Source organism: Nomascus leucogenys, chromosome 14 (genome assembly GCF_006542625.1).
Source record: "Nomascus leucogenys isolate Asia chromosome 14, Asia_NLE_v1, whole genome shotgun sequence".
Lineage (NCBI taxonomy): Eukaryota > Metazoa > Chordata > Mammalia > Primates > Hylobatidae > Nomascus > Nomascus leucogenys.
In genome coordinates, this window is record NC_044394.1 from 40,124,883 (window position 1) to 40,146,721 (window position 21,839).

Here is a 21,839-nt window from a genome sequence, read left to right on the forward strand (position 1 = left end):
GTTACTCTCCAGAATGCTGCTGCCAGCTCCCTCCCTCCAGTGGGCCCTGAGTTCATGTTTCTGTAGATCACCCCCCTGCCCTTGATGTTACCAACTTTAAAACTTTGCAACCTGATGGCTGAAAGTTAGTTTTTCATTGTTCCATTGTGTTTTTCTGATTTTGGGGAGACTGGACATTTCCTGTGTTTGCTGACCGTCTGCATCTCCTCTCCTGCTCTGTGCACCATCACCCTGCTCCAGCTGCTTCCTGGAGCCTCCCTCCTTCCTCTCCACCTGCCCACGTCCTCCTCGTCCTTCAGTTTCTTCCTAAGGGCCCATGGGCTTTCTTTGGCTTTTATGTTCCTCTCACTCCGCCTTTGGCTGTTGCTGGGCCTGCCATCCCCCGGGAGGTTTCAGAGGATGGGGAAGACACAGGAGTACAGTTGCCATGCAGCGCAATACGGGCCGTAGTATTCATCCTCCACGGCCTTTATTGAGGACTTACTGTGTGCCAAGAACCTGCTCTAAGAGCCTAACTGTGCTCCCTCATTTCATGCTCATAACCATGAGACGGGCAATGTTCTCATGCTTTTTTTTTTTTTTTTTTTGAGATGGAGTCTCTGTCGCCCAGGCTGGAGTGCAATGGCACGATCTCGGCTCACTGCAGCCTCTGACTCCCAGGTTCATTCTCCTGCCTCAGCCTCCCAAATAGATGGGACTACAGGCATGCGCCACCACGCCCAGCTAATTTTTTGTATTTTTTTTTAGTAGAGATGGGGTTTCACCGTGTTGCCCAGGGTGGTCTCCAACTCCTGAGCTCAGACAATCCACCCGCCTTGGCCTCCCAAAGTTCTAGGATTACAGGCGTGAGCCACCACACCCGACCTCATCCTTGTTTTACACAGAGAACATGGAGGCACAGAGGAGTTCCATAAATTGCCACCAAGGCCTCCTGCTGGTGTGCAGCAGAGTCAAGATTCAAATGCAGGCTGTCCGGCCCTGGGCTTCAGCCTCTCCAGTGCTCTGCTAGGTGTTGGACAGGGTCAAGGAGATACAGAGAATGAGCACCACCTGACAGGCTGGGTCAGGGATGGCTTCCTGGAGGAGGTGACACCTCAATGGAGCCTTGAAGGAAGAGCAGGAGGAGCTGACCAGGCAATGAATAGAATAAGTATACCCAGGAAGAGGGAAGGGCCTGAGTGATGCTGGGAGGCTAGAGAGCTCGCCTGGCTTGGGGTGTGTGCCGGGGGGCAGGAGATCAGGACCAAGGGGTGGCCAAGGCCAGATCTAGAAGAGCCTGGGCCATCCCATAGTCAATACCTCATCGAAAGGCCCGGCAGGCCTTCCACTGCTCTGTGTGTACCCCATGGGACACCAGGAGCCTGGGCTGCCGCCACCCACCTGGGCTCCTGAGACCCAATGCACAGGCATGGGGGCGGGAGTGGGTGTGGCTGATTTACATCCAACAGGTTGAGGGGAAAACCCAGGAAGTGCAGCCCAGGCACTAATCAAATCTAAGACTAATAATAAGCATCCTGAGTAATGAGTGGCCTGGGCCGGAGCAGGCGAGGTGGCCGGAGCCGTGTGGACCAGGAGGAGTGGTGTGAGTAGCCGGGCAGGAGGGCAGGAGGGGAGGAGGGCAGGTGGGAGGTGTAAGGAGGGTTGGGCCTGAGTGCCATGGGGGTTGCAGGGTCCAGTGGGTGCAAGGCCACAGCAGATCCATACACTGGGGCAGTCCCAGCCTCCCCAAGCCCCTGCACATGGAGAGCCCCGGGTCTGGATGCCTCTGGGGTGTGGGGCTTGCCTTCCGGGAGAGAAGCCACTGAGGCTGCAGGGTTGGCCACACCGGCAGGAATTCCCTTTGTCACCATGGCGCCCGCACAGCCCCCATTTTCCCCCTTACATGCCCGATGGACCATTTTAATGCTAATCTCAAACACCAGATTGTTTGAGTTGTAGAGACCGCAGGATTTATTCCTTAAGAACACAAACCCTAAAAACAAAACAAAAAACTAAGCATCATACCTTCACCCCTGCTGAAACAACAATTCCTGAACACCATCACATAGCCCGCCAGGGTTCAAACTGTACCAACTGTCTCATCAATGTCTTTCTCAGTTGATTTGTTCAAATCAGCCTGTCCCACATTAGACTTTTGGCTATGTTTTAATCTATAACAGTTTCCACCCATTTTTTCTCAGTTATTTATTTGTTGACAAAACTGGACTATTTTATCCTATAGCTTTTTTTTTTTTTTTTTTTTCGAGACAGAGTCTTGCTCTGTCACCCAGGCTGGAGTGCAATGGCATGATCTTGGCTTGCGTCCGCCTCCCGGGTTCAAGCCATTCTCCTGCCTCAGCCTCATGAGTGGCTGAGATTATAGGTGCCCACCACCACGCCCAGCTAATTTTTTGTATTTTTAGTAGAGATAGGCTTTCGCCACGTTGGCCAGGCTGATCTCAAACTCCTGACCTCAGGTGATCCACCTGCCTCAGTCTCCCAAAGTGCTGGGATTACAGACGTGAGCCACGGCGCCTGGCCCCTGTAACATTTTTATCAGGGTGGGTTTCTAAGGTTTTATGAAAGGGCCCCAGGTCCTTCAGTGCAGACAGAACTCATGGCCAGATGGACCCGGGGCACAACCTAGGTTTACAGCCTCTGCCTGCTGCTCTGTCCCACACCTCAGGCAGGGAGCAAATCTGTTCTCCAATCCTCTTTTCTGTTCAGCCACCACATCCCCAGAATCTACGCAGTCAGGGGCTCAAATACGTAAAGTTTCTGAGAGACTTGGACAAGGCACTGACCAGAGGCTGCCTCGACACAGGATGAAATTGCCCAGGGCTCTGGTACCATGAGTCAGGACCCAGCTAGAACTGTGACCTGGCAGTGGCAGAAGCTGTCTGGTGCTGCCCAATCAGCCCTGGCCAGTTGTTCACTGGCCCACTCTGGGACCTTGGCTGAGCCACTTCCCCTCAGTGTAAAATGAAGCAGACTGTCTTTCCTACCAGACATCCCTCAAAAACACAAAAGTGCTTTGATGAAACTACCAGACCCCTTCTTGGGTAGTCATGAGGAAAGGCTCTGAGAAGGCCTGCAGTTAAAAACCTGCCTGACTTTCTTTAACCCAGTGTTTTTCAAGCTAATTCGACCACAGAGATCTTTCTTGGTGCAGCACCTGTTAACCGGCCAAGCACGTGAGGAGGCACAAGCAGAGGGCTCTGAGAATCACCCTCCTTGGCTGCTCTCTGGTCTCAGGGTGCAGGAGAGAGTCTCCATCCTGCATCCAAATTTGTGGCGGCCCAGAGTCTGAGCCCAGTCCACAGAGCTAGTGTCAGAGATGAATTCCCTTTCTTCCCTTTCCTTCAACGAAGCTTCTCTCTCAAGCTTCTATTCTGCCTGGCTGGTGTCAGTCATGGGGTTTTCCTGCCCTCCTTGATGATGGTTCTGGGATTTTATATAGGTCCACATGGTGGTAGAGGAGGGGGCAGGGACAGGCCCTCTGGGCAGCTTGGCATCTGCCATCTTGTCAGTCAGGCACTGTCTCTCTATCAGGTCCAGTGGCTTTGAATGAATGGGTCCAGGCAATGAATCAGGTCCAGGCAATAAATGGGTCTTGGAACCTCTCCAAGGCTGCCCTTGTCACATAGAACCTCCTGCCCACCCTCCACTAAACCAACCCTTCACTGTGATATATGGTGGGTGGTGGCTTTCTCCCTCTTTGCTCCCCAACCCAAATGTGGGGAGAATCAGGGGTCTGTCTTTAATTTTGTTTGATCTTTTGATGTTAGATTTGCTTTTGAATAGATAGTATAGTCAGATGGTTTGAAACCCAGGAAGTATTGAAAGATATATAATAGAAAGTCTTTTTTTCCTAGGGACTTAGAACTAGAAATACCATTTGACCCAGCCATCCCATTACTGGGTATATACCCAAAGGACTATAAATCATGCTGCTATAAAGACACATGCACATGTGTGTTTATTGCGGCACTATTCACAATAGCAAAGACTTGGAACCAACCCAAATGTCCAACAACGATAGACTGGATTAAGAAAATGTGGCACATATACACCATGGAATACTATGCAGCCATAAAAATGATGAGTTCATGTCCTTTGTAGGGACATGGATGAAACTGGAAACCATCATTCTCAGTAAACTATCTCAAGGACAAAAAACCAAACACCGCATGTTCTCACTCATAGGTGGGAATTGAACAATGAGAACTCATGGACACAGGAAGGGGAACATCACACTCCGGGGACTGTTGTGGGGTGGGGGGAGGGGGAGGGGGGAGGGACAGCATTAGGAGATACACCTAATGCTAAATGACGAGTTAATGGGTGCAGCAAACCAACATGGCACATGGATACATATGTAACAAACCTGCACATTGTGCACACGTACCCTAAAACCTAAAGTATAGTAATAAAAAAAAAAGAGAGTCTTTTTTTCCTCCTTGTCCTCCATCTGCCCAGTTCCCACCTCCCCTAGAATAAGCAGCTTTATTTACATATAACTTACATGCCGTGAAATTCACCTGTGTAAAGTATACAAGTCTGCTTCTTTAGTATATTTACAGAGCTGTGCAACCATCACCATAAGCTAATTTTAGAACATTTTGATGACCCCAAAAAGAAACTTTGTCAGTCTTCATTCCTCTCTAGCCCCAGGCTAATCTACTCTCTGTCTCTATAGATTTGCCTATTTTGGACATTTTCCATAAATGGAATCATATGCGGTGTATTGTGACTAGCTGCTTCCACTTGGCATAATGTTTTCAAGGGCTGTCCATGTTGTAGCTGGTGTTAGTACTTCCTTCAGTTTTGTGGTTAAATAACATTCCATTTTATGGATATATCATGTGGCTTATCCAGTCATCGATGGATGGTCATTGGGGTTGTTTCTACTTTTTTTTGTCACTGTGATTATTAACAATGCTTCTATGAACTTTTGGGTTCAAGTTTTGGGTAAGCATGTCTTCATTTCTCTTAAGTAGATGGATACCTACAAGTGGAATTGCTGGGTCATATGATAAATTCTATGTTTAACATTTTAAGGGACTGCCAAATGCTTTCCAAAGTGGCTGCACTATTTTATAATTCACTTCATGCACGAGGGTTCCGATTTCTCCACATCTTCACCGACACTTGTCATTGACTGTCTTTCTCATTCTAGCCATCCGAGGGGGTGTGAGGTGGTATCTCACTGTGGTTTGGATTTGCATTTCCCTAGTGACAAATGATGTTGAGCATCTTTTCATGTGCTTGTTTAGCCACTTATATGGTTTTTTGAGGGAAAATGTCTATTGAAATATTTAGCCCATATAAAAATTGGGTTGCCTTTTCATTATTCTGTTATAAGCATTCTTTCTATATTTTGGATACAAGCTCCTTTTCAGGTATAATATTTGAACCTGTTTTCTCCAAGTTTGTGGATTGTCTTTTTACTTTCTTCATGATTTTCTTTGGAACACAAAAGTTTTTCATTTTGATTAAGTCCAATTTTGATCAATCTTCTCTTCTATCACATGCACATTTGGTGTCATTGCCTAGCCTCAAATCATGAAGATTTACTTCTATGTTCTCTTCTATGAGTTATGTGGTTTTAGCTCTTACATGTAAGTCTATGATCTACTTTTAGTTAATGTTTGTGTGTGGTGTGAGATAATGGTCCAAATTCATTCTTTTGTACGTGAATACCCAGTTGACCCAGCATCATTTTTGAAAACACTATTCTTTCTCCCATTGAATTGTCTGGGTATCCTGTTGAAAATCCATTGATCATAACTGTTAGGCTTTATTTTTGGACTCTCAATTATATTCTGTTGATTTATGCCTGTCTGATGCCAGTACCACCCTATCTTAATTAGCATTGCCTTGCAGTAAGTTTTGAAGTAGGCAACCATGAGTCTTCCAAATATGCTTTGTTTTCTTTCAATCCATGAGCATGGGATGGCTTTCCATTTATTTAAGTCTTTAATTTCCTTCAGCAATGTTTTTTAGTTTTCATGTATGTCTTGCATTTCTTTTCTTTATTTTTTTTTTTTTTTGAGACAGGGTTTCGCTCTTGTTGCCCAGGCTGGAGTGCAGTGGTGCAATCTCGGCTCACTGCAAGCCCTGCCTCCCGGGTTCACGCCATTTTCCTGCCTCAGCCTCCCGAGTAGCTGGGACTACAGGCACCTGCCACCACACCTGGCTAATTTTTTGTATTTTTTTTTAGTAGAGATGGGGTTTCACCGTGTTAGCCAGGATGGTCTCCATCTCCTGACCTCATGATCCACCCACCTCGGCCTCCCAAAGTGCTGGGATTACAGGCATGAGCCACTGCACGCAGCCTGCCTTGTGTATTTTAAAGCAGAGCCAAGATCTCATATAATTTTACCTGCAGATACTGGACCACGAAGACCTGTGAAACATAATCCAAATATCCTATCACTGCCAGCAATAATTTATTAACATCGTCTAATACTCAGGCCATATCCAGTTTTCCCTGATTGTCTTGAAAATTATTTGTTGCTTGCTGTTCTTTTTCATAACCTGTTCTTTTCCTTGATAGAACTTCCCACAGTTTGCTGTTTTGTTCTTTCGTGTGTATGTGTTTTATGTCTGACTCCACCACTAGACTGGGAGCTCCCTGGCAGGGGAACCATGTCTGACTTGAGCCTAGCACAGTGCCTGATACATAGTAAGTCCTTCATGAATACTTACTGAGGGGAACTCAGAGAGGCTGAGTGACTTACCCAAGATCACCCAGTTTAAAAGTGGAGATGTCACAGCGACACCCTGGTTTGAACCCAGGACTCTGACTCCTAAATCATGACCTGAACCACTACCCATTAATGAATTAGAACATTCATTGGTTCATCCCACAAACATAGATGGAGTGCTCCAGCTCTATGGAAACAGGAATCTGCCGTGGCCCTCCAAAGACAGTGTCATCTAATGGGAGAAATGACTATGTGTCAAGGTAGAAAGCCACAGTTGGGAGAGATCAACTTCAGCTGAAGGGCTGGGGAGCAGGGAGGTGTCCCTACAGGAAGCACCATCAGAGGCAGATTGTTAAGAGGCCACAGAATGCAGAAATCAGATGGGCGCCTGGAAGAAAGGGCACTATGAGCAGAGGCTCACAGGTGGGAAACACAGTGGGGAGGACTGAGTCCCAGGTGGGGGATGGGAGGGGTGTGAGGTCAGGCAGGGAGGGGTGTGAGGTCAGGCAGGGAGGGTCAGTGGTCTGGGGCCCTCAGGCACCACCTGCAATAGCACCACCTGCGACAGGGGAGGAGGTCACAGAAAGCCCCAAGGACACCAATGCTGGGCTAACCCTGTGTGACGCAGAGTGGAAGTGTCAGTTTCTGTGCAGTTCAGGGGAGCCCTGGGGATAGGGCACGGCCAGAGCAGGGGAGGTCACTGGCCCCATGTGGGCCATCTGAGTTTTCCCCAAGGTCCCAATTCCGTGATCTTTTAGTTCCTTCCTTTACTCTGTCAAAGACACAAGAACGGATCTATTTGCTTTGTGAAGAGTCTCAAATGAATATTCCACTCAAGCCTTCCATTAAGTGAGCATTTAGTATGTGCCAGGCACTGTGCTGGGCCCTACAACTCTGCCAACAACCCTAACAAGAAGTCAGTACTGTTATTTTCCCTATGTTGGAAATGAGGAAACTGAGGCATGGAAAGGCTAAGACCACGCTGCTTGCAAGTGGTACAGCAAGGGATGGCCCCAACTGAAATTTGGTTCTGAAATTTGGGTTCTTATCCACTATCCTGCACTGTCTCTGAAATATGTCCTTAAAATATATGTGTGAGCCACATATATTTTATTTATACATATTTATTTATTCATATTTATGAAGTCAGGACATCTCAAAAGCCATACCTTATTCTAAAGACAAAGGAAACTTGCCTTTTTCACGTAAAAACTTCCATGTAGAAATATTCTGAGGCTAGACCAGATGCGGTAGTTCATGACACCTGTAATCCCAGCACTTTGGGAGGCCGAGGCAGGCAGATCACCTGAGGTCAGGAGTTCACGACCAGCCTGGCCAACATGGCGAAACTCCATCTCTACTAAAAATACAAAAATTAGCCGGGTGTTGTGGTGGTCGCCTGTAATCCCAGCTATGTGGGAGGCTGAGGCAGGAGAATTGCTTGAACCTGGGAGGCAGAGGTTGCAGTGAGCTGAGATCGTGCCATTGCACTCCAGCCTGGGTGACAAGAGCGAAACTCCTTCTCAAAAAAAAAAAAAAAAAAAAAAAAAAATTAGAAAGAAATATTCTGAGGCTTTGGATAAGATAACTGATTGTTCCAAACAGATTTCTTTATGTATTCAAAGTTGGGTCCACTGTGCTCTCTTAAGGCAAGTGTGATTTGGCTTTCGTTTCCTTGGCTTCTGTGCCTTGGCACTGATACTTGTGTAAGCTGCTGTAATTCTCATTTAGTATTAAGACAGAAGAAACACTATTTATGTGAACTTTTCCACCTTCCTTCCAGTCCCCTCCCCCAGCTTGTCAAAGAGGATTCTGGCTTTTCCCCTTCATTCCTTATGCTGATTTGAAAAAATATTTCTTCTTGATGAGGCTTGAAAAATCCAAGTAAAAGTCTTATGTAACAATGTAATCTAGATTTAAATTTTAAATGATAACTGAAAATCTTCATATGTTTGGAAACTAAGAAATGCACTTCTAAATAACCCATAGGTCAAAGAAAAAATAATAATAAAAAATAAGTGCGTTTTGAACTAGGTAGAGGAAAAATACTACACATCAAAATGCAATGCAGCTAAAACAGTACTAAGAGGACAATGCATAGTCTTCAATGTGTATATTGTAAAAGTGCTTGGCTTACTCTGGAATTGCCTTCTGGAATTTTACCGTATTTTTTTTTTAAACTTTGATGTCCTTTGTGGTCAAACCCAGAGTTCTTGCTAGTCTGTGTTACCCAGCAGTATCATGCATTTCACTCTCCCAGGGTCACTCAGCTGCCGCAAGGAGCAAGGCAAGTTCTATGACCATCTCCTGAGGGACTGCATCAGCTGTGCCTCCATCTGTGGACAGCACCCTAAGCAATGTGCATACTTCTGTGAGAACAAGCTCAGGAGCCCAGTGAACCTTCCACCGGAGCTCAGGAGACAGCAGAGTGGAGAAGTTGAAAACAATTCAGACAACTCAGGAAGGTACCAAGGATCGGAGCACAGAGGCTCAGAAGCAAGTCCAGGTAAGCCACCTGAGGCAAATCTGCATGGTGTCACACAGGGTGAGAAAGGGTGGGAGGCCTGATGCCAGGCCTAGAACAGGAGAGTCCACAATGCACAAAGCCCAGAGTCCAAGCAAATGGCCAGAAGCCAGGGAGATCATCCCAGGATAAAAAAAACAATGTAGGCAACATTTCCAGAAGTCTGTGGACAAGAAGAAAGCAGGAGAAAGGACCTGCCATGTGAGGAAGAGCCTTGCACTAGAGGCTGCTGAGGCTGTGCCAGTTCTCGAAGCGCAGGCACAAGTAAGCAGCAGACCCACCTGGGTGAGCACCTGAGCAGCAGCCACCACCTGCCCTCCGCCAGTGCTGCAGACTCCATTTATTTCTATTATTATTTTATTTATTTTCAACTTTTATTTTAGATCTGGGAGTACATGTGTAGGTTTGTTACATGGGTATGTTGCTTGATGCTAAGGTTTGAGGTACAAATGGTCTTGTCACCCAGGCGGTGAGCATAGCACCTGATAGGTAGTTTTTCAGCCCTTGCCCTCTCCCTGCCCCCGCCTTCTAGTAGGCCCCAGTGTCTGTTGTTCCTGTCTTTATGTCCATCTGTATTCAATGCTTACCATTTCACTTACAAGTGAGAACATGTGGTATTTTCTGTTTCTGCATTAATTCACTTAGGATAATGGCCTCCAGTTGCATCCATGTTGCTGCAAAAAACATATTTTTCTTTTTATGGCTGTGTAGTATTTCATTGTGTATATTTACCACGTTTTCTTTATCCAACCCTTGATGGGCACCTAGATTGATTCCATGTCTTTGCTATTGTGAATTGTGCTGTGATGAACATACGTGTGTATGTGTCTTTTTGGTAGAATGGTTTATTTTCCTTTGGATATATACCCAGTAATGGGATTGCTGTGCTGAATGGTAACTCTGTTTTAAGTTCTCTGAGGAATCTCCAAACTGCTTTCTACAGTAGCTGAACTAATTTACATTCCACCAACAGTGTATAAGCGTTCCCTTTTCTCTGTAGCCTCACCAGCATCTGTTGTTTTTTTTACTTTCTAACAATAGCCATTCTTACTGGTGTGAGATGGTCCCTCATTGTGGTTTTGATTTGCATTTCTCTGATGATCAGTGATGTTGAGCATTTTGTCATGTTTGTTGGCTGCTTGCATGTCTTCTTTTGAAAAGTGTCTGTTCGTGTCTTTTGCCCACTTTTTAATGGGGTTATTTGTTGTTTGCTTTTTGAATTGTTTAACTTCCTCATGGATTATGGATATTAGACCTTTGTTGGGTGCATAGTTTGCAAACATTTTCTCCCATTCTGTAGGTTGCCTGTTTATACTGATAGTTTATTTTGCAGTGCAGAAGCTCTTTCATTTAATTAGATCCCACTTGTCAATTTTTGTTTTGTTGCAATTGCTTTTGAGGACTTAGTCATAAATTCTTTCCCAGGGCCAATGTCCAGGATTGTATTTTCCAGGATTTCTCTAGGATTCTTATAGCTTAGGGTCTTACATTTAAATCTGTAATCCGTCTTGCATCTATGTTCCTCAGGGATATTGGCCTATAGTTTTCTTTTTGTTGTTGTTGTGTCTTTGCCAGGTTTTGGTACCAGAGTGAAGCTGGCTTTCCAGAATGAGTTAAAGGAGACCCTCCTTGATTTTTTGGAATAGTTGCAGTAGAATTGGTACCAGCTCTTCTTTGTGCATCTGGTAGGATCTGGCTGTGAATCCATCAGATTCCATTTAGAGGCAAAAGAGGCTTCCTAAGAAAGAGAAGGCAAAGATATTACTAAAAAAGTTTATGTGGTTCATTAGCCATTGCCAGAGGGAAAAAAATTGTAAAAAGAAAAGGCTGGGCATGGTGACTCACGCCTGTAATCCTAGCACTTTGGGAGGCAGAGGCAGGCAGATCACTTGTGGTCAAGAGTTCAAGATCAGCTGGATCAACAAGGGGAAACCCCATCTCTACCAAAAATACAAAAATTAGCTGGATCTGGTGGTGCACACCTGTAGTCCCAGCTACTTGGGAGGCTGAGGCAGGAGAATTGTTTGAACCCAAGAGGTGAATGTTGCAGTGAGCCAAAATCGTGCCATTGCACTCCAGCCTGAGGGACACAGTGAGACTGTGTCTCCAAAAAATAAAATAAAATAAAAATAAAAAGAATAAAAAATAGGTAAAGAAAACGAAAAAACTTATGGCTGGAGATGGCCACTTTGGACATGGGAAGAAGGGTCCTGTTGACCTGGGCATCTGCTAAGTGCCAGGCATCAGAAATGATCTAATAATCCTATCCCAGCAAACACCTCTTTGTGCACCTGCCCTGCTCTGTGGCATCAGAAAGGACAGAAGAGGGATGCTGTGTGGATCCATAAACACTAGCGATGGCATTTGCCCTGCTCTCGGCCTGTCCTGGAGAGACAGCAGGCCTGCTCTTCTCGGGGCTGATTGGTTCCTTTCCTTTGCAGTGACTTTCCTGTGATAACATCATTTCCATGAGGCCAGGTCCCAGGGCCAAGGTCCCATGCGCAGGGCCTGTGTGCCTGATGATGGAGGTTGCCCAGCACCCTGTTGTCCCTGCTTAGCCTGGCATCTCCTGCTCTCCTGCCAGTTAGCTGCTGCTGCCTAACAAGCCATCCCCAAATGCGGAGGTGTGTGCTTTCTCCCGAGTCGGGTTTGGCTGGGCTCAGCTGCACCAGGCTGGCTCTGTTCCATGTGCCCCTCATCCTCCTCCTGGGACCAGTGGGCTGGCCAGGTGTGTCCATCTCATGACGATACAGGAGTGCAGCAGACAGGAGCATGCAGGCCTCTCGCCACCTAGGCTGGGAACTTACACTTCATCACTGCCACTGCATTTCTTTCCATTCACAGTGCCAGCGGATTCAGGGGAGGGGAAACAGACACCACCTCTTGGTGGAAGGAGCAAGCTGGGGGAGGTAGCCATGGTGAATTCAAGGCCATTTTTAATCTAGCACAGCCTCTCCTGATGGGAAGTGCAGATTCACATGGAGGGGGTGTGGATACAGAGGGGCTGAAGAGCCCAGCCATAGATGTGAGTGGCTGTACCTGCTGCCCTGGTGTCTGGCCACCTGCACACCTTCCCTGCATCCAGTGATACATTTGAAACTTCCTGCTAACCTGGAACATTGCCCACCTCTGATGCAATAGATTCCCCCATGGGTCATTCCTAGCCACCTCACAGATCGAGAGAGTGAGTCTCAAATTTGGAGTGACTCACTGACAGTCACACAGCGAGTGCATGGCTGAGCTGGGATTTGAGCACAGTCTGGGGGCTCCAAAGTTTGTCCCCTCTGCAACAGCAAAATGACCCAGAGTGGCATCCACAGGCTACTGCTCCCTGGCGGTGAACTATTGCCCCTGGGACAAGGTTAGCCACTTCCTGTGTGTGACCATCAGCCAAGCCCCCTTCCCAGAGGGCACCGGGCAGAACCTCGGAGCCTCATCTTGGTTCCAGGGATGGAGCCCAAGGCTGTGAGCATTGGGGGCTGTGTGAGGACATGTCTGTGTGGGTGGGGTCAGCATTACCATGCCTCACCCTACATCAGCTGCCACACTTGTGCCATGGCACGGCTTTTGGTGCCTGTGACTGTTGCTGTGCACTGCCCTGCCCTGTATTTCTCCAGGGACCCAGGGTTAAGGTCTGTTCTCTTCTGACCTCTGATGTCCGCATGGGCTGGTGGGGCAGGAGGGGAAGCTTGCTGTGGGTTGCAAACAGGAAGTACGGAGCCACATGGCCAGGGGAGGGACCCAGAGGTGGACCTATTTAAGGGCAGGGAGCAGAGGACACCATGTGACCAAGTTGTCCAGCTGCACATGGTGGAAGGGCTGACCTGTTCTCTGCCCCCTTCCGTGGGCTCCCTGAATTCTGTCGTTCCCTGTCTCCAGCCCTGCCAGGCCCCACCTCACCCTGACTCCAGGTTTCTCTTGCATCCCATTCAGAACTGCCACACCTTAGTGGGACCTGGAATTGTGGCAGGCTTGCTGTGCGTGGGGAGTGGGGAGAATGAGGCAGTTCCTGTCCCAGACCCATGGAGCTCACCGTCTCGTGGAAGGCCAGGCAGTGGACAAGCCACGCAGATGACAAATTCTTCTCAGTGCAAGGGGGCCACGTAACCCAGCTGCAGGTGACATGGGGACAAGGAAGGCTTCCCCGAGGAGGAGGCTTTAGGGCAGGCTGGGGTGCGGGTGTGGAGTGTGGAGCCAGACCCCTAGTTATGTCCCTCACAAGCTGTGTGACCTGGAGCAAGCTACTGACCCTCTCTGAGCCTTAGTTCTGTGAGGCTGGAGTTGTTCGATTTCATAGCGTTGCTGTGAGGGTGATTTGGGAGAATATGTTTTTGGGGGAGCACGTGCTCTGTGCGCTGGAACTGCTCATTCAAAAAGCAACTATGTTGAAGCCACACGGTGGGGACAGGGTTCCAGACAGAGGCAACAGCACGTACATGTGCTGCTAGGAGCAGAGAACTGTGCTGTTGGGAGGCTGTGAGGGGCTCTGTGCTGGAGGCTGGGCTAAATCCCTTCCTGTTGGGCTCCCAGCCCGCAGGAGTGTGGTGGCCACTCCACAGAAGCAGGAGGGACCCCACCCTAGATCTGCTTTGAAGGTAGAGACTGACTGCTCCACATGCTCACCAAGAGAGCACAGAAAGCCCTGCCGCTCACACATGGGGCTTGGTGGGGAGAGCAGGGCAGGCTCCCAAGCTGGACTGAAAATGGCTTGAGATGTTGAGCAGGAGAGGAGACTGGCGTGGGGTTCTACTGCGACGACTCCAGGCCAATGTGAGGAGCTTCCTGCCTGGGCTCCAGGGCAGGTGTAGGGAGTGTCTGCATCTCCCTGAGGGGAACAGGTGGCCCAGGGAGCCTGCCCTAGTGGGTGGGGCTGCTCATCTGTCTGGCAGAAGACGAGGAAAAGCACCAAGGGCAGGACCCTGTCCCCCAACATGGGGGTTGCAGAGGACTGAGTTGGGAAGAGCGAGGATTCGGGGCAGCTGGAGATGGCACTAGGAGGCACCAGATGCCAGATGACAGAGGGCCCTATGTGCCAGGCTGGGAGGCTGATGTCCTGCTGGGGGCAGGGGCAGCCACGGGAGAAGGGGTCAGAGCAGGGCTGTGGGGAGAGCTCTCTGTTGCCCCTGGATGGTGGTGATGGCAGCAGGGGCCCTGTGAGAGGCTACTTCTGGCAATAATAGGAAACGGAGACCTGGGAGGGGGACAGAGGAACAGTGCATTGGCATGAGATTAGAACTTGAGGGAGAGGTGCTGGCATGTGATCAGCCGTGAAGCTGCTCAGCCTCTGTGTCCTGCAGACATTGGGGGTGCCCATGACCCCTTCTGGGTCACAGGCCTCCTGGGCTTGTGGCCACATCACTCCCATCGCTGCCTCTGTCTTCACATGGCTTCTCTCTCGTGCCTGTGTCTCTTCCCTTCTTTTCTTGTATAAGGACACTTGTCACTGGATCTGGACACTTGTCACCAGATCCTTATCTTCATGTTGTGACCTTGCGTAGCTCTGTGGGGAGGCGGGGCTCAGCTGGGCGGGTCTTCTGCTGCTCTTGCTTGGGGTCTGTCAAGCAGATGGTGCTGGGGATAGAGCCATTGGAGGCTTGACTCTGATGCTGGGATATTCAGGCCTTGCTTCTCCTCCAGCTGATCTCAGGGCCTGCCCCTCTCCACTGGGACTCTCCAGTTGGACTTCTCGAGTGGTGGCTCAGGCCCAAGGGAGCAAACACCAAAGCTGTCAGGCCTTCTTGAGGCAGAGGCCTGGAGTGGCACAACCTTGCCCCCATGGCACTCTCCTGGATAGGATGAGGCCCAGCCCAGCCCAGATAGTCCACAGGGCATGATGTCGGGTGACCGTGCTCTGGGTGTGGTCTCTGAACAGTCGGGTTGCAGAATCTCATGATGAAATATTTGAAATATGCACGAATGTTTAGTTTTCCTCCTTGAATCAATGCCGCTCATTTCCGCTTAGTAACAACTTGTAGCCTGGCATTCTGTCTGTGCTCTGAGGGCTGGCAGCGTCTCCCCTGCTCATGCTTCCAGGGCAGTGTTTGCATTTGATTCAAGAGGCGAGTAGGAGCAGGTAAGCCTTGGATATGTGGCACCAAGTTTGCAGGTCCTGGGGGCTTTGCTTTCCTCCATTAGGCCTCTCTGAGCTCTGGGCACCAGACAGGAAGGACAGCCACCGGCTGGTGGAGTGACACTAACCCCAAGTTCCCATCTCCCCCCTGTAAATGTCAGAGTGACACTGATGACCCCTAAGAGTCCTGGCAGCTCTGTCACTTTATGAGATTCCTGAATCTAAGAGCGCGTGTGAGGAAGAAGGGCAGCGCCAGCCCTGGGGCCGCTGTGTGGCCCGCGGGCTTGGAGCCCTGGCCTGGGAATTGGTCAAACCGCCTCCCGGGTGCAGGTCTGAGACTTGGAACAATATCTTAGAGACTCAGTTTTGTCATCTGTAAAATGGAGTGTGAACGGCGGATGCTGTGCAACGCAGTCCAGCAGGTCCTCAAAAAATGAAACAGTTATTATGTGACCCAGCCATTCTTCTCCTAGGTATACACCCAAGAAAATGGAAAACATCCATCCACACAAACATGTGGATGTGAATGTTCACAGCAGGGTCATTCACAATAGCCAGAAAGTGGAAGCAACCCAAATGCCCATTCCCTGTTAAATGCATAAACAGATGTGGTCTGTCCATTCTGCCTGAAGAGGAACGAAGTTCTAATACACAGCACGGCAGGACATGGTGAACCTTGAAAACTCAAAGCCAAGTGCAAGGAGCCAGGCATAAAAGACCACGTGTTGTATGATAATATGAAATGCCCAGAATAGGCAAATCCATACAGACAGAAAAGAGATGAACAGTTGCCAGGGGCTGGGAAGAGGGAATGGGGAGTGACTGCTGATAACACAGGGTTTCTGTTTGGTGATAAAAATTGCCTCCAATTAGATAGTGGCCATTGCTGCACAACCTTGTGATGTGCTAAAAGCCACTGGTCGTACACTTTAATATGGCAAATTTGATGGTATACAAATTCTCAGTTTTTTTAATGGGGGTAGTGGAGGATGAAGGGGGTGCTGTAGGGGAAGTGCCTGGCATGAAGTGGGACTCGCTCTTCTTGATGTGTCATCTTAAATCTGGCTCATCTGTCTTTCCACCCAGCGCCTAGAGGATGCCCAGCTCCAGGGACAAGGAAGAGGTTTTGGGATAAGGAGAACTTCCAAGGGGAGGGCTTTCACCTGGGCTGAGTCTGTCTCTGGCATCCAAACCTGGAGGCACAAGTCCTGAGTCATAGGGTGGCCAGGTGCCCTGATGCCCAAGGCCCTCCTGGTTGGCACCTGCTGTCCTGGTCTCAGTGTAACGTCGCCTGTCCTACTCTCAAACACAGTGGGCCCTCTGTGTCATGTGACCCATGTCTGTGGATTCAACCAACAGCAGCTGGAAAATACTCAGAAAAGAAAGGGGATAGTTGCATCTGTACTGAACCTCTGCAGCCATTTTTTTCTCATTGTTATTCCCTAAACAATACAGTGTAACACCCATCTACATGGCATCTATATTGTATTTGGTATTATAAGTAATCTAGAGATGACTCTAATTGTATAGGAGGATGTACATAGGATATATGCAAATGTGAGGCCATCTTGTATCAGGCACTTGGACATCCGCAGATTTTGGTATCTGTGGGGGATCCTGGAACCAGTCCCCCATGGATACCAAAGGATGACTGTAAACACTCACCCAGGAAGCCTTTTCCTTGGAGGAAGGGCCCAGTTCGGGATGCACAGAGACATGCTCCCTGGAGCATCGTCTGTTCGTCTGTCGATTCACCCATCAGCCCATCTCCAGCGCTGTCCCAATTACAGCCCTAGCAAGTGGAGACAACAAGAAGGCCCAGCTCACGTTTCCAGCTTCGAGGCCTTAGGAAGTTGCTGCCAGGATGTGGGGAGGGTTCAACTTCCTCCAGGATCCAGAGAGCATCCCAGCAGCCTCAGGGTCAGGAAAGGAGCCCAGCCTCTCCAGGAGCCAGACAGGCTCACAGCAGGGGGATGGGGGGATGTGGACTGCTTGAGCCTAATCAGGGGAAGAGGAGGAGGCACTGCAGAGAGGGGTCTCACACTGTCTTGCAGCTCTCCCGGGGCTGAAACTGAGTGCAGATCAGGTAGCCCTGGTCTACAGCACGCTGGGGCTCTGCCTGTGTGCCGTCCTCTGCTGCTTCCTGGTGGCGGTGGCCTGCTTCCTCAAGAAGAGGGGGGATACCTGCTCCTGCCAGCCCCACTCAAGGCCCTGTCAAAGTCCGGCCAAATCTTCCCAGGGTGAGTGCATGAAACTGGGGTCCTCGCCCTTCTCGCTGCTTGGGTGACAAGCCTCAGGCCATCCCTTGGTCCTGTCACTGCCCCTGTTTCTAAGTGGAAAGGTCCAGGGCTCATCCCTGTTACTTGCTATAGCTTGATAAAATCAGGTTAAGACATCCTGGCAGACAGATACCTGGGAGAGTGGCACCCAGGAAGGGTGGGTGTAGGGTGCCGGTCTTCAGGTTTGCCTGGGCCCAGGATTCTCCAGATGCAGGGCCTTCAGGGTTAAGCCCAGGAGGAGGTGTCCCCTTGGGGGGTGTGTCAGGCTTGGTGCTGGACAGAAGTGAGAGTCAAGATTTGCCTGCCCACCCCTGCCCCGGCATAGGTTCTGGTCGGCAACTGGGGGACACTGACACCGGCCTGGGGGCATTCTAGGCCGGTGATTGCCCTTAGCTCCTGGGTCGGGGGAGAGTGCAGCTGCCCACACCGTCACCCCTACCCGAGTGCAGGGCCAGGCCTGGCCCACGCCCTCCACTCTTGCCTTTGCAGATCACGCGATGGAAGCCGGCAGCCCTGTGGGCACATCCCCCGAGCCAGTGGAGGCCTGCAGCTTCTGCTTCCCCGAGTGCAGGGCGCCCACCCAGGAGAGTGCAGTCACGCCTGGGACCCCCAACCCCACTTGTGCTGGAAGGTGGGGGTGCCACACCAGGACCACAGTCCTGCAGCCTTGCCCACACATTCCAGACAGCAGCCTTGGCATTGTGTGTGTGCCTGCCCAAGAGGGGGGCCCAGGTGCATAAATGGGGGTCAGGGAGGGAAAGGAGGAGGGAGAGATGGAGAGGAGGGGAGAGAGAAAGAGAGGTGGGGAGAGGGGAGAGATGGGGAGAGAGATATGAGAGAGAGACAGAGGAGGCAGAGAGGAAGAGACAGAGAGGGAGAGAGGAAGAGAGGCAGAGATGGAAACAGACAGGCAGAGAGGGAAAGAGACAGAGAGGCAGAGAAAGAGAGAGGCAGAGAGGGAGAGAGGCAGAGAGACAGAGAGGGAGAGAGGGACAGAGAGAGATAGAGCAGGAGGTCGGGGCACTCTGAGTCCCAGTTCCCAGTGCAGCTGTAGGTCGTCATCACCTAACCAAACGTGCAATAAAGTCCTCGTGCCTGCTGGTCACAGCCCCTGAGAGCCCCTCCTCCTGGAGAATAAAACCTTTGGTGGCTGCCCTTCCTCACTGCATTGTGGTTGGGTCTTTGATGAACTGAGACATCTTATCTATCAATTTCCTGGGCACAAGGCTCCAATGAACGCTGCCCCGTTGGTTTGGGAGGCCTTGTGGTGCCCCCATCTCACCAGACTCTCGAGGAAGCTTGTGACCTTGGGTTGAGCCCTAAGCAGCCGGGTACCCGCTGGAGCTCTGCTTCTCTCTCACTGAGAGAAAGAGACCAAAGAAAGGTCTGCAGGGAGGGCGCCTGTGCAAACACCCAGGGAACCAGCGGCTTGAGCCATTTTCATTTCCTTACACACATTCCCTTCCATACCTTAGTAAGGGCATGACGCAGTGTGTGTGTGCAGGTGTGTGTATTCATATGTGTGTGCATGTGTGTGTCTGTGCATGTATGAATGTATATGTGTGTTGTGGGGGTGTGCAGTGGACAGGAAGGGGAGGGCAGCTCTAGCTGAAAGCTGCGAGCCTGTCTGAAAAAAACATCCAGATTCCCTGGACCACAGCAAGAGAATGTTTTCATTTGTGTCCACTTTTTGTTAGCATTTAAAGCTATATCTTGAGTAGCATGTAAACCTTTAGTAAACTATTCTTAGAAGCATTTTCACAGTAAGATAAATCCGTAATAATGTACATTGAAATTATGCACCCTGCACCTCCCAAAATTATCTTGCAAACCTGCACCCGCCAAAGGATCCCATAGCGCACTTTGGGAGGTGTAGACAGGAAGCCTGGGGCTCTGTCCCTTATTCCATCTTTTCACCATCTGTGGGCTCCCACGCTGCATTGGTTTGCTAGGGCTCCCTTAAAGTACCACAGACTGGGCAGCTTCAGCAACAGAATCTCACTGTCTCACTGTCCTGGAGGCTGTAGGTCCAAGATCAAGGTGTTGGCAGGGAAGGTCCCTTTCCAGGGTGGTCCAGGAAGGCTCTGTTCCAGGCCTCTCTCCTGGAGTGTAGGTGGCCTTCCTCGTGTCTCTTCACCTCATCTTCCCTCTGTGTGTGTCTGTCCACATTTCCTTTTCTTATAATAAGGACACCAGTTGTTAGATTGGGGGCCCTCCTACTGACCTCATTTTTCATTTTAACTTATTTCTGTAAGACGATATCTGTAAATAAGATCACATTCTCAAGCACTGGGGCTTAGGACATCAACACAGGAATTTCAGGGGACAAATTCAGCCCATCACACAGGCCCTCCCTGAGGCCACCTCTGGGTCATCTTTGTCTACAGGCAAGTTGGCATCTAAAAAGTGTCTGCCCAAGACATGTGTCTGGCCCATGGTACAGCCAGTCCACACGGCCAATGGTGAGACCCAGGTGGCGTTGTTTCCTCACCGCCATGCCTCACGCAAGCAGCTGCCTTCTTGTAACAAGGTGGACACAAATCCCAGAACTGGCACAGACGCTTGCTGGCTGTGGGTGAAGTAGCCCCACGTCAGCGTCCTGCAAAGATGTGGCTTAGAATATTATGGCTTGTGTGAAAGATACGCAGATTTCTATTCTTTCTGATCTGTGGTTTCAAGTTCTGCTCGTCTGAACCCAAGGGGCTCTGTAGGGTGCCTCTGGAACAGCTGGGGTGTTAAGGGTGTTGAAAACACAAGGTACCCAGGCTCAACCCCAGCTTCAGTCACACAAATAATCTTATGGTGGTGTTTCTTTGGTCAGTTTTTTAAATTGATCTTTGTACTTTTTTTTTTTTTTTTTCAGAAAGGGATCCTTTGGTAGAAAGAAAATCTGAAACTCTAAATATTGTCCATTTTATCTATGTATTGTTGGTCCTTTCCCCAAAATATATCCTGATTCCAGCCACTTGTCATGATAGCTTTAATCTGAGCTCCCATCGTTTTTCACCTGGATTACTGTACCAGCCTCCCCACTGACCTCCCCGCTGCCACCTGGCCCCTCCCCAGGGCTCAGCAAGACTTTTCTGCAAAGGACCTGGTAGTAAGCATCTTGGGCTTTGTGGACCCTGTGGTCTTTGTTGCACCTACTCAACAATTACTCAGCTCCGCCACTGCAGCCCCTAAGCAGCCACAGACAAGTGAACACAGGGGAGGAACTGTGGCTCCAATAAACCTTTATTTACCATGACAGGAGGGGCTGCATCTGGATCGTGGGCCATAGTTTGCCAACCCTTGCCTGACTTCATGGCAACACTGACCTTCGTATTTATGCTTCTTAAAAACATGTCTAAGCTGAGTGCAGTGGCTCATCCCTGTAATCCCAACACTTCCAGCCGAGCCTGGAAGATCGCTTGGGGCCAGGAGGTCCCGATCAGCCTGGGTAACACAGCAAGATCCCATCTCCACAAGAAACTATTTCAAAAGCAGCCAGGCATGGGGGCCCACACATGTAGTCCCAGCTACTCAGGAGGCTGAGGTGGGAGGATTGCTTGAACCTGGGAAGTCAAGGCTGTAGTGAGCTGTGTTTGGGCCACTGCCCTTCAGCCTGGGTGACAGAGACCCTCTCTCTCTCTATTATATATATACACATACACACATATACATATATCTGTGTGTGTGTGTGTGTGTGTGTGTGTGTGTGTGTGTGTAATGGTTGTCTGCAAGAAACACCTTTAATTAATCACAGCTAACCCTCAAATAATACGCATAGTATAGGACCCTTACAATGCTACACTCCCAACTCTTCTCCCTACCCATCTTTTTTCTTTCCTTCCATGGATTCTGTGACATCTTCCTCTCCTCATTGACTCTGTATGAAGGGGATTCCTGGTGGGGGAAGGGTAGCTAGTGAGAAATGAGGTATCAAGAAACTAGCAAAGGGTCTTCTGGCTGTCTGTGGACAGTTCTTGTGTGGTCCCCAGCCTAGTCTCAAGGGTTCTGGGCCGGTCACCCTGCAGCCTCTGTGCTGTGTCTCTAGATCGGGCTCCAAGGGAAGGGTCCTGGGAGGCCCAACAGAGCAGGGTGCTTTGTCTGACCAATGTGCCCCCGTCCCTCTCGCTGTGTGGCTCAGGAATAGGCCCAGTGTGTCCAGGTGGTGCCAGGCCACCTCACTGCCCCCTTTGAGATGGGCCCAGAGGGTTTTGTGAGGTGAGCATGAAGCTGGGCACCCAAAGCCTGGGGCCAAGTGCCCCTCCCTGTGTCCCAGAGGAAGGGCCCTG

At 49.7% G+C, this 21,839-nt stretch overlaps 1 protein-coding gene across 1 annotated transcript; it reads left to right on the forward strand.

Annotated features, from left to right (window-relative positions):
• The first annotated feature begins 1,509 nt into the window (after nucleotides 1–1,509).
• On the forward strand, nucleotides 1,510–18,410 carry TNFRSF13B (TNF receptor superfamily member 13B). The gene is made up of 4 exons (XM_004093242.3): nucleotides 1,510–1,582; nucleotides 8,950–9,195; nucleotides 17,338–17,523; nucleotides 18,052–18,410. Exons 1-4 carry the CDS (start codon nucleotides 1,522–1,524, stop codon nucleotides 18,300–18,302), a joined length of 744 nt encoding a protein of 247 aa, XP_004093290.2. The 5' UTR covers nucleotides 1,510–1,521; the 3' UTR covers nucleotides 18,303–18,410.
• The last annotated feature ends 3,429 nt before the right edge of the window (nucleotides 18,411–21,839 follow it).